Here is a 13370-nt window from a genome sequence, read left to right as displayed (position 1 = left end):
ATGAGTAATTGCAACTGTTATGATTCTCTTTTTAGGACACAATCACATGGACATGGCAAGGGCCAGGAGCGTAAGTGGCTTTTATTTTACTGTTTGCATGATGATTACTTTTCTTAAATAGTTTTATTTACATGAACTTGTACAAGGAAAAAGGCAAGCAGGAATTTCTGGTTAGGAATTACTTGGGATTAATTTGTGTCTTTCATTCCTGAATATGGTAATATTCAATTAGAGGAGTCCAGATATAAACAGAGTATACTTTTGCTACTATGATTTTTGATGGTTTATGGAATGTGTTTATTAGTTGAGCCAGGTAGTTGAAGTAAAAAGTTGTTTCTACTCTGTGCTTGCATCTCAATTCAGTGTGTTTATATAAAATTTGCAGAGACAGTCGTTCCAACAAGGGAGTTTGGAAGTACTCTTGTCAGTATATTGCCAATTGTAACTTTGATTTATTTAAAAATAAATGTTATTTTAGAGAAACCTTAAATATATTTAGCAAACTTGTGTAATGTAAATTACAAAATGTAGCCATTTTTTAAATCATTTTCTGGCACCATTTCCACATTTGGGCTAGAGTCAAAGTTCTAAAATTTCTAGATGAAGATCAAAACAAAGAAATTTTGAACCTTAGATAAAGGGGAGGTGAATTCCATGGTTAAGTTTCATTCATTAGCTGCCTCTTTGGGAACTGTTGTTTTGAATGTCCTGCTTGAGATCTTGTATTTTTAGAAGTAACAAGAGCACCATTTGGATGGGCCAGGGTGCAAGTAATTTTCAGTTTCATACCTTGTACCTTGAAATGGACTAGGAACCTGGTTTAATTAAGAACATATCTGGATGAGAGTATTTGGAAATCACTGGTCACTTTCAATTAAATCATTACACTAGGAGTAGCTGAGTCTCTGACAGTGTGTAAACTAAGCAAATGCTGCTGCATGCAGGGATTTCTTGTCTCTCCTTGTGAGTTGCTCTGCCTTATGCTCACACTGCAGCTCCTCTAGCAAACTAACTTGGCCAGAGGGGGAAAAAGATGATGTCTTCCCTGAGGTGTCAGGAAGACAGAGAAGGAGGAGGAAGAGGGAGGGAACTTGTAAGGCTGTTGGCTCAGATCACCTTAACATGTTCAAAACAGTAACCTCATTCAGAACTATTGACTGCAACTAACAAATGAAGTTAAATGAAAGCTGAATCAAATTCTGAAGCAGCATGTGATGTTATGCGAATTTACTTGACCAATTTAAATTATAGCTTTTGTTTAATTAAGATTAATCCTCCTGAGTGTCCTGAAGCATATTTCTGATGTCCTAGAAATCCTAGTAGAGAATTTCCTAGTAGAAAATACTGTTAAGGATACCACAGTCTTCAGTTTTTCAGCAAACGTCTCTCTTCCTGTTTCACAATGTTGACCAAAACTTAATCTAGTAATGTTGTTGTATACAGGATTATTCTGTATACAAAACATTTAAAGGCTACCTTAACTTTGAATAGGCAGTCAAATAGAGTGAAAATTTGTCTCACACAAAGTATACTGTTTCCAGGAAGTAACATTTTACTTGTTTGATAATATTCACAGGTCAATTGACTCACTTTGAAAACAAAGGCTGTTTGGCTATGGCATACAACATAAATTTTCTCTATATCAGATTTAAGTTAAATACCACTTCTATCTTTTTTTTTCCTCCCCAAATAATATTTATGGTTTAAGGTTAGCATGTTAAAAACAAGGATATGGGGGGCTGTTTATGTGTGTGTCTGGTAGATCCTTCAGGATTAGAGAGAGGTGATGGGGAGCAAGTGTATTTGTAAACTATTGGGGTTTTATATTCCTGGAAGAGGATGTAGAAGATAGAATTTCGTTTCTTGTCAGTGACTTAAAAATCACTAATTTTGTAATTATTGTTGCTGCTTGTCTTTGTTTTAATATATTGGAAATTCAGCAGAAAAGAAGGCAAAAAACATGTTGCAGCCTTAGGAAGAATGTATAGCAAAATGATTAGGGTGTTGTTCATAGGAACAGCGCTTTATCTGCCTAACAATTTTGTCCAGCTCTGCCCATAAGCTTTTTGAGCACTGTAACTACTATATAAAACGCAACTACTGGTGCAGCATTCTAGTTCAGGTTTCCAAAATCCTTTCCTGGATTTGAATCTTACTGCCTTCAGCATCTTGTGTCTCAGGCTGGTAAAACACATGTACTGTATTTCATTAGCAGACCTCTGAAGTATGATGAATTTTGATTCCAAACCCAGGCAATGATGATAACCTTAGTAGTTATAAGTAATCTTACCAACCCTATAATGAATACAGCATTTTCTTGGAAGAGATTTACTATTCATTTATATACTCTGCATGTATCGTTCATATTTAGTATACATACATTAGTACATATGTTGTTTTACTATTGGTCTTCTCACTTCACAGTGTATCTTCTAACATGTGACTTCAGTGCCAAATGCTTTTGTTACCTCTTACAGAAAATAGTGAAGAAGTGCTCTTAAACCTTTTCTTTTAATTTGACAGTTGAATATGATCATATCTACAGATTGTAATGTTACTTGAACACTTCAGAACATAATGTGCTACTGTTTCACTATATTCAAGTTTTCTTTCTCTCCTCTTTCCCCCTTCCCTTCCTTTAGGTTAGAAATTCTGTGGCTTACTTTGTGTCAGTTTCACAATTCTGTGGAAATTGAGGTTAGTAGAAAAAAAAAAGTATATTCCTATATTCTGGGCAGTATCAGAATACATAATACTATATTTAATTCTTCTGTAAAAGTTTGTATTCAGTCTTTGTGTGTTAATCTGAACTTCTGTCAGGAAGGTTCCTTCTGTCCTGCTTAAATGGAGTGTTACGTTGAACGCTTTTTCACTTTGCATCCGACTATAATACTTTGTTTGTACCCTGCTTGCCTTGTACCAGATTTTTCAAGTAATGTTAATGTTTGTTGACATGATAAATTCCATTGGAAAGATCATTGTCCTCTCTTTTCCTTGGATGCAAGGCTATATTTTTTTTTTTTTAAGAAATATCTTCAAAAATATATTTTGCCATTTAAACACTTAAAATATGAGAGGTCTTAGGGCCAGGGAACTACTGCATCACACAAGCATGAGATAAGGCAAGCTAGCAGACTAGCAGGATTTTTCCTTTACCTCAGGAACATGACTTTCTGCCTTACACAAGTAAAATGGGCTCCTTCACACAGAAGTGAGCACTGCTGAGCTTTCTTGTTTTTGAGGCAGTAGCTCTGTAGCTTATGCGGAGCCTGCACAAGGACAAGTTCTGTTCTTTGGTCATCTTGAAAAAATACAACAACAACAAAAAAAAAAACTTTCTGAAACACCCTGTCCTAGAGCAGAAAATGGGCGGAGGAGCAAAGCTGTTGTAAGGCTGTACAGTGTGAGGCAGAGTATTTGAGAGGTACGTGATGAATCTGGTTTTGGAAAGAAGTGCTGCAGATTTAGGATAGTGGAGGAAATAGAAATTGTTCTGTGTTCAAAGCCATGTTTTTTTTCTGGTCTCCAAAGTTCATTGACTCCTCTTCCTGCTTTCTTACATCAGCACAGGGTTACTGGCAAATAAAGACTATTCCTGATACCAGAATTACCGCTGAAGATCCGGTAATTCAGGGAGGTATACAGCAAGAAAGCACGATTTTAGTATGTTTCTGCCTAGGTGACAGGCAACAGGCAGGACTGCAAAGCAAGCAGCATCTGAAGATTGCTAGTCTGGGCTTCCTTCCTCTGTATATTATATATGTTCTGGCATAGCAGACGTGTCGTCCAATGTATGTATTAAGAAGCATACATTTAAGTAGACTTTATGATAGGCTAACATAAAGGTTAGCCCATCTGCCTGTTCTTCTTGCAAGCAATGTCTTGAAGAAAGAAAGGCACGTAGTTATCTGCACACGCCTGAGCTTGTTTTGGCTCCGGTCTTTGTTATGTTGGCGTGTCAGCTCCAGCGTTCATCACAGTCCATCACAGTCTTCAGTAGCTGAGAGTTCCTCTATTAGATTTGTAGTTTGCTGAACTGATCATGCTATTTTTGTCTAATCAGATACAGTTACCTGGAACACCCCTGAAATTAGGAATTGCCTCATATTCAAACTTGCCCTGCATATGGATGAATGAATTGATGACAATTCACTGCTTGGAGTAGGAAAAAATAGGATTGGACCCAGAATTTGAAGGAACAATCTCTCCATCTATGTTAGCTTCAGTCTTTTGTGTATTATATCACATTGGGCTGATGTACTTACTTGTAAACTAAGAAAGGAGTAGTACGTTTTCCACTGTGAAGGTGGATATAGGTGTATATAGGAACACTGTAGCAGAGAACAAAGGAGGATTTGTGGAGTCTTTATCACTGAAGACTTCTAAGAAACAGGTAAATGGCAGTATTTTGGGTACTAGTGATCATATGGTTATTGATTCTGAAAATACTGCTAACTTCATACTTAATGAAGAGCATTTGCTTAAATAACAAACTTGATATTATAAAAGCAAGACTTGAGAAACAAAAGCTAGTATGAAATTCTTGAATCGTAATTCCAGTTTGTACTATTCATTGTCAACTATACCAAATATAACTAAGCTTATAACTTCGTGTTGTTTTCTACTTAAGATGCTTTCTACAGAATTACAAAACTTTTTGTTCACTTAGTTTGTAAGTTATCTCATGGTGTTGCACTACTGAAGGTAGTATTTTTCTTATGCTAGTGGCTGTGGGGGGAGAATCAGTGTTCCCTTCTTATTCCTTGTATCTGAGAATTTAATTCCTTGGCTGAGCTAGTAGATTTTGAAATTTTGGGGTTTTTTTAGTGTGGCAGTGATCATAAAGCTTACATCATAGCTTAATGAACACTTAGCATCATAGCCAAAAGCTAGGAGGTCTTTTAACATAGACCATCCCATTCTGAAAGCTGCCCTTTTTTTTCTTTCTTTCTTTTCTTTTTTTTTTTTTTTTTTTTTTTCCTTTTTTTAAGTTCTCTTGATAGTGTAACTTTGTAAATAGCAGCTGGCTGTATAGATCTTTTAATTGCAGTGCTACAATACAAATTATTTAAAATATTAAGTATTTTTGGTGTAATTCAGTTTTCTGTGTGCAGTTTCTGCCTGTATATGTTCCTTCAGAAGAAGAAAGAAAAAATCCAGCATTATATGCCAGTAATGTCAGACGTGTAATGGCAGAGTAAGTATGCTATAATATGTAACAAAAATAGATGCATATTTTAATTTTAATATGAAATAAATGTCATGAAATCTGTAAGTGTAGCTGTCTGCTTGCAAAGAAGCTTATAGTCAGTGGTAGTGTATACAGAATTTCCTACTTAGATGTTCACTTCTCTAATGTATTCTGTTATATGAGGAAGGTAGGAAACTACAAATATAGCAGGAGCTGTACTAATTCCATGGCTTTTGTTTTTTACATTTTATGTCTTAACATGCCAGTTCTTGTGCTGTTGTGGGTATTTAAGTACTCTAGAGGGAAGAAGTAGGGTTGAAACTGTATGAAAGTTAACATAGCTGAATTTTGTGCTAATGAGGTTGCATTTTAAGCTATAGACTTTTTCGAGGTTAAGAATAGCTTCAAGTGTTTGTTATCAGCCAATGGTTGGTTGAAATAGTAAAACATAGGAAACTTCAGTGAGTTGCTTCTGTTTTAGAGACTGAACACTGGACCAATGTAAATACTAATTGTCCTCACATTAAAGTTCACCTGCAGCTAAGCACTCTTGTTATAGTGTATAATAAGCCCAAGATTGAATACACAGGCCTTAATTTTCTTTTGTATTTTAATTAACTTCTCTTGACTGTAAGAGGATATGTGAAACTGTCATTCCTTTTATGACCTTTCAGTAAGTCTTAAGTCTTTCAGTAAGTCAGGTACTCTTTTCAGATACTCTTTTCAGTATATACTCCTACAGGAGAACTTATGAAATCTTTATTTTCTTTGAATAACTTCTCTTCATTTTTAAGACACCAGTTTCAGCCAAAGGCCAAGCTATACGTAGAAACTGATAAATCTCTGTTTTATAAGCAGAACCCAGATTTGTGAGTTTCTTATGGATGCTGGGCCTATAATAAGTAGAATCTTTTGTGAGAAAAAGGACCTTTTGTACAACAGATCAAAATTGTTCTATGTGAATCAACCCATCTTAGAATTGCAGTGACCGCCAAGATTTATGTGGTTAATTTAAGATAATTAACTGGCACAACATATAAATATTGTTCTCAAACTTTAGGTAAAATACGTTGTTATGGAAACAATTCTGAGCTCTCTGTTCCAGTCAAAAGATGATAGGGTGATGTGGCATAAGGATGAATTCTGGAAAACTCTACAAATTGACAACAAGCTGCGCAGAGAAACAGACAGATGACTTTTCTGCTCCCCTTCGCTTCTCCCTCCCATCTCTGAAGAATGTTATTTAGGGCTAATAGTGAGAAATGGGATGCAAACATGAAAGGAAGATTGTCAGAATGGAGGATAACAAGCATGTCTTGATTTGAGATGAAGAAAGGGCTACAGATGCTGTGTTGATGTGAAAGGAAATGTGTTTGGACTATCAAAGTTCGAAATTTAAAAAGCAGATTGAAATAAACTAGAATGCCGAGTTTTGGATGTTGTGGATTAGTTTGGGCCAGTTAAAATAACATCAGCATAGTCAAAGTGTTCCTTCCTAGTTTCATCTAAGTAATTTAAAAACATGATAAACTCACAGAAATTGAGATTCTGTTCTACTGACCACTTCCCAATGCTTACTTGAAGTGGCAGCTCTTGAACACTCACAGTGCTTTTACATGGCTTTTGGTATAGGAGGTGTCAACTTGGATGCTGTCAATCTTCTCTAGAGCTGCAGTTGTTGCAGCTTTAACACCTCCAGTGTTCTTAGGTGCTATCATTGCACACATTAAAACCATGCCTTACTAAATAAGAACAGTCTTACTGCTCTGTCAGGATTTGTCTCCTTTTCTTCAATGTTGAATCAGTGACTGTGTACCATTCTGATGTCAAGAGATCACTTTAGGATCTATTTAATATCTGCCTCTTTACCATCCCCATATTTTTCTGGAAGAAGAGTCTAACTCTACTGGATATTTTACAGCAGATAGGGTAGTAGTCCCAAATAACAATGCTTTTCTGAGTCCTGGACAAGTGTTGTGGCAAGACCCTGTGTCTTGATCCTGATTTCTAGAAGAACTGCTAGAGCTTGATGACTGCAATAATAGATATAATTTCCATTCCTGAAATTTTTTTGTAGTTTTATCTGGTGAAACAACCTCTTTTAACTGTTGAACAAAACACTTGAGAGGATGTCTGATTCTTGTATTGCTTCTACATGTTAATTCAAGCTTTTCCTTTTTCCTATTATGCTTTGCATTTGATTTTTATTACAACTGTTTTGTTTGAGAGAGTCTGTCCGTCTTTAATTTCTTTGGCCTTTTTTGTTTGTTACTCCTGCAGTCAGTATCTGTATCATTCACAGAATGTTATCAGGAAGTGGGTTTAGGATTGCTTTCAGTTCACTGCCAAAAATATCAAATACCTTTAAAAACAATGTTGGTCCCTGCAGGTGCTGCTCTTAAATAAATAAAACTAAATTTGATGGTAGCTTGTGTTTTAATTCACTTTGTGTTCTTTATTATGCTAATATGGTTCTCATGCCATCGTGCTAATAAGTCATACAGTATACGTGTGTAAGATACAATGCTGGCTTAGCTGTTATTTTATTAATTTAAACACTTCATATTTCTTCTGTATGTTTTCTTGGTGAATATCAAGCTTTCTGGCCTAGGTCATCCCATTTGTCCTTTCTCTGTATCTTTAAAGTATTAATTCCTTGTGATTTACTGGAACTACAGTAGTGTTGTAAAATTATCAGTGTGCAGGCTTGAGACTTCGCCTGCCCTTCTAGAATTGTTAGGAACAAATCATTTGGCCTTGCTCTTATAAGTACCTATTTCTAAAATCCCTTTAGTGATAAAGGAGACATCTCTACAACAGTTAAAGTATTGGAGAGTACCTCTTTTTCTTCATACGATAGGTTGTCTTACTATTTCCTAATATAGAGCAAAGTGTTTATTGAATCTGACTGCTTTTCTGCCTCTTGGCAATTTTACTGTCCTCAGTTACTAATAGCTTATGTCATGGCTTTTTCTTTTCTTAGCAATATGCTTTAAAAACACTATCTTGGCTTTTAGTTTTTTATCAGTTGCTTTTTTTTTCCTGTTTTTAGTTTCGCATCCTGATTTTCTTATGCATCATGATTTTGAACTTTTGATATCCATGTAAAATTAATCTTTTTTTTTTCCAGGGGAAAGAGTTGTCTCTTTTTGGTTGTGATATGTCAGTCTTTTGCCCGTTCAATAATTACACAATAAGAACTGTAGGCATTTATATAAATGTTACTTGGTTTGCCTTAGTTTGTTAGCCTCTTCAAGGGGAATTGTCTTCCAAATAAGGAATAGTTTGGTTAAATCAGTATAATTAGGAGAAAAGGCAAGTGAAACTTTCTTTTTTTTTTTATGCATATGGCAGGTATTATGCATCAAGCCTTTGCATTATGGCAGGCACCTTTGCCTTTTTTTTTCTGTTGTTAAATAGTGAAGATCTCAGATGTGAAGTTCTGTTGGCATTCCTGATCTGAGCACTTCATTTTTCTGATCTCTTTGTTACAACTCAGCCTTGTAATTACATACATGACTAACCAACAGTTTTTAACCATCTCTTCTGTGACAGTTCCAGAAATGCAGACTTCCTATTGAGATATCAAAACTCTGTATTCCGATCTGCTTTTTCCGTATAACATTCTCTCTTCCTGCTCTGGTTAGAACTGGGTCTCTGAGTGGTTTTTGCATATATTTGCTGCAGGTGTTCAATTCGATCAGCAGACAGTGTTAGGAAAGAAATTTGAAAACAAATATTTTCCTTGTGTTCTCTGTGGCAAGTCCTTTTGTATCATTCTGTTAAATCAGTGACTCTAATCAGCTTGATATATAAGGATTTCATTTTTATTTTTCAGGAATTAATCTTCTTCCCCTCCCCCAAGTTTTCTGGTGATGGCCAAAGATATTACAGATAGTTGCCCATTTCATTTTGCATCTTTGCATACTATATGGTGCTGATTAGGTGTTGCTTGTAGGCTTTCACAGCATCAGTACATGGTATCTGCCAGTGCATGTGATACTAACTGTTAGTGCCAATCTCTGAAGAATAGGTTTAGGTGTGTGGTTTACAGTAGCTTGTTGGTCTGTATCTTGGCTATTTGCTGTATTTTCATTGGCCGTTTAAAAAACTGACTTTGCAAATACTGGTGTGCTTTGTGCCAATGCTGCCTGAAGGCATATACATGATTCTGCAGAAGCATGAGTTGGATGCTCAGTACTCAACTTTGAAACTCAAGACCATTCTTGTCATTTTATAGCATCAAAGGCATGAAGACTGGTTTAAGCAGAACTACTGAAGCACTTAACTTAACAAGCATCCATTTGTTTAGGTTTCTTGCAGTGTGCAGGAATGGAGATGACAACTACACTGTGCACTTTTTTGTTTAAGGTTCTGCTCTGTGGATACAGTAAGTGTGACAATTGGGCAAGTGTAGTTACTGAGCCAGATGATTCTGTGCTTCTTACTGCTAAGATTATTTTCTTGTGAAGGAGATACACTTTTTACAAATCAGTAATGTTTTTGCAACAATCTGGTTTGAACTCTATTTTCAAGTGCTGAGAAGACAGAGAACCTGCCTTAACTTTCACCATTCCAAAGTTTGTGATGCACAGGCCTACAAGTTCTCATCCGTGCCAAAAATTATTTACAATCCTCTTTCCTTAATGCAAGGGATAAATGCCCTGTGGTCATTGGTGGCTGCTTTTTTTTATTTATTTTTTTTTTATTTTTTTTTTGGTCTAAAGATTAAACCATGAAGAGACTTTGTATTCTTGTTGCAAGCTCCAGACTTTTAAGACCGGATCTATAAGTATTCTACTTATAGAATGTCACAAAGTAGTAGTCATACAAGGAGCAAACAAGGGCTATCTACCCTTGCCAAGACTAAGTAAGTCTTCAGCTTTGGAAAGAAGAAAAGAAAACTGATTGGAGGAATGTTCCGTAGGTCAGTAATATCATGAATGTTTTGGAAATGCATGGTGAGGAAAGCCTGTTATTCCTCATAGCAGAAGCAATAAAGTACTTAGTAGTATAAAATGGATTAATCAGAGATGAGACATTCTTGAAGAATTCAGTCCATCAGTGATTTTAAGTGTTTCAAACAGTGTCTCTGGCTCAGGAAGCACCTATACAGGTGTTTACTGGAAGGTACTGGTTAAAACTTACTATTTTATCCTAAACATCTACTAATAAGCACTGTTAAAGACCAAATAGCAGCCTACATGATTTTTGATCTGACTATTTTCAGTTCTGAAGTGAAATAGCAAATTTAATATCCTTTTACTGTGTTCAGCAACCTATAAAGATTGTATCAGATTTAAAGTTTTTCTTGAACAGAATCACAGAATGGTTGAGGTTGGAAGGGACCTCTGGAAATCATCAACCCCCCTGCTCAAGCAGAGTCACCTAGAACATGTTAGACAGGATTGCAGCCAGGTGGATTTTGAATATCTGCAAAGAAGGAGACTCAACAACCTCTCTGGGCAACTTGTTCCAGTGCTCTGTCACTCTCACAGGAAAGAAATTCCTCCTCATATTCAGGCAGAACTTCCTGTGTTTCAGTTTTTGCCCGTTGCCTTTGTCCTGTCAGTTGGCACTACTGAAGAGAGTCTAGCCCCATCCCCTTGGCATCCTCTCCCTTCCCCTTCCCTCCCACCCCCCGCCACAAAGGTGTTTGTAGCCATTGATAGAATCTTCTCTCAGTCTTGTCTTCTCCAGGCTAAACAGGCCCAGCTCTTACAGCCTTTCCTCCTAGGGCAGATGTTCCAGTCCTCTGATCATCTTCATAGCCCTATGTTGGACTCTCTCCAGTAGCTCCATGTCTCTCTTGTATTAGGAAGCCCAGAACTGGACACAGTACTCGAGATGAGGCCTCCCCAGGGCTGAGTAGAGGGGCAGGATCACCTCCCTCCACCTGCTGGCAACACTCTTCCTAATGCACCCTAGGAGACCATTGGCCTTCCTGGCCACAAGGGCACATTGCTGGCTCTTGGTCAACTTGTCGTCCACCAGCACTCCCAGGTCCTTCTCTGCAGAGCTGCTTTCCAGCAGGTCAGCCCCCAGCTGGTAGCGTAGTGGTGCTTGGGGTTATTCCTCCCTAGGTGCAGAAGTCTTTGCTTGCCCTTGCTGAACATCATGAGATTCCTCTCTAGGCTGTCCAGGTCTCTCTGAATGGCAGCACAGCCCTCTGGTGTATCAGCCACTCCTCCCAGCTTGGTATCATCAGCAAACTTGCTGGGGAGGCACTCTGTCCCTTCATCCATGTTCACTGATGAATAAGTTGAACAGGATGGGACACAGTACTGAGCCCTGGGGAACTCTACTAGCCACAGGCCTCCAACTAGACTCTGTGCCACTGATGACAATGCTCTGGAGCAGCTTGTAGGATTTTTCACATTAGGTTTCAGTTTTAAATATTACATAGTAAAAACACTTGAAATGTATTTATTGGAGCATAGATTGAGAATGTCATAATTCTTTTTATTATTACTTTTTTTTCTCACCTTACATAATGTTACTGCAGTCACATACTGTTTAATCTTTAGAATTTTTCATGTGTGCTGGATTGGTATGCAGAAAATGAGAAACTTGCCAATTTATTGCTGCATTATGCCTGCACAAGCAGCAGACATGGGAACTGTTTGGTGTGAGAAGTTAAAAGTTAACAAGCACAATCAATGCATGCAACAAACTTGAGTTTGCAAGAAGGTGATCTTTTAAGTCACTCGGTGACTTTGGAATTCCATATTGTGTGATATCATGAAAGGAATGTAGTCAGCATTTCAGTAAAGCAAGAAGGGACAAGAGTTTAGTGTGTGAAGCCAGATGTACACGTTTGACCACATAAAACTGCTGATCATTAAAGACTAGATTTTGGTTAACTGACTGTGGAAGTAGGGGTAGTATGGAAGAAAAAAAAAATCATCCTAATGAAAATATATGAAAAGCTGTTACGTTCCTACTTTATTTAAAAACAACAAGAGTTGTACTTGCAATTTGAAGCTGTCAAATTTCAGAAAGAAAAATAATCTTTATTTTCATGATAGTTGAAGAAAGAAAGAGCTCCTTGGAGTTAAAGTTCAATAATTTAGTAACTAGTTCTCTAGAAGATCTTGTAAAGTAAGCTGCATCCAGGCTTTACACTGAACTTCTGCAATGGGTGTACGCAGCTATGAAAAGAGCAGATCATATTTTCCTTGGATAGTTTGAGCCTCAGATGATCACTGTTTGTGGAATTTGTTCTGCGTTACGACTTTTTTTTTCTCTTTGGCTAGGCTCCTGCAACACGTTTGGGGCCCATTAATTTGATGTTTTTTTAAATCTCAAGTGTTCGTTTTGGGATGCCAGTTGGTCAAGCCTTTACTCTCCTGCCAGTTTGAATGGCTTGAGGTTTTTTTTTTTTTTTTTTTTTTTTTTTTCTTTTTTTTTTTTTTGGTCATCTTTCTTTAGATGTATTTGAAAAGCTTCCAGAATTTATTTTTAACAAGTTATTGTTTCTTGCTGCAGACTCTGTATGGTTATGTTTTAACTTGTTGGTTTCTTCATTTTTAATTTCTATTTTCTTTGACAGAACTTCACCCTTTTAGTTTCTTCTATTATATATATTTTTTTTAACTAGCTTTCTCTTTCCTGTGTAGTTCCCCTATGCTTCTGCTGATCTCCTGTAAGTTCCTGTGTTTTTGTTGCCTGTTATACAAACCATTTCCCTAAGATCTGATGAACTTAGTTGTAATGTCTTTCTGGCTGCATGAGCTATCTGATTATTACCATATTATGTAAGCCACTCTGGGTAGTACTGCTTGTGGGATATATTGTATTACTGCTGCAGTAGCAACACAACTATATCCCTGACAGTTGTCAGGGAAATTTTAAGGGAATCTAGGGAATGATCTAGTGTACACAGAGTATGAAAGAGGAAGGGAATAGAAAGTAATTTAAACTGGCAAGATCAAATCTCTTTTTCTTCTATCCCTTTTTTTTCTTGCAAAGGAAATTTATTTCGTACTGTTTAATACCATGTTACATTGAAATACTATATAATAGGAAGTATTGGCCAGATGTGCCAGTACTGTAAGAACCTCTTGTTCATCCATTAAGATAGTTTACTGATTTGCACAAACTGCTAGAACACTGTCCATCAAAGAAGCAGAGTAACAGATCAATAAATGAAGCTGGATGAACTCAATTTAACTTTCTA

The 13370-nt window shown here is 36.8% G+C and overlaps 1 protein-coding gene across 1 annotated transcript in view; it reads left to right on the top strand.

The window, feature by feature from the left end:
- The window catches only part of LPCAT1 (lysophosphatidylcholine acyltransferase 1), a 60111-nt gene that overhangs the window by 28051 nt on the left and 18690 nt on the right, over positions 1–13370 (top strand). The window contains 3 exon segments of the mRNA XM_062568500.1: positions 36–70; positions 2643–2697; positions 5115–5197. Coding sequence (XP_062424484.1) covers positions 36–70; positions 2643–2697; positions 5115–5197 — 173 coding nt within the window.

Source organism: Rhea pennata, chromosome 2, assembly GCF_028389875.1.
Source record: "Rhea pennata isolate bPtePen1 chromosome 2, bPtePen1.pri, whole genome shotgun sequence".
Lineage (NCBI taxonomy): Eukaryota > Metazoa > Chordata > Aves > Rheiformes > Rheidae > Rhea > Rhea pennata.
The sequence above is the reverse complement of the archived record's forward strand: the minus strand, read 5'-3'. Positions and strand labels throughout refer to the sequence as shown.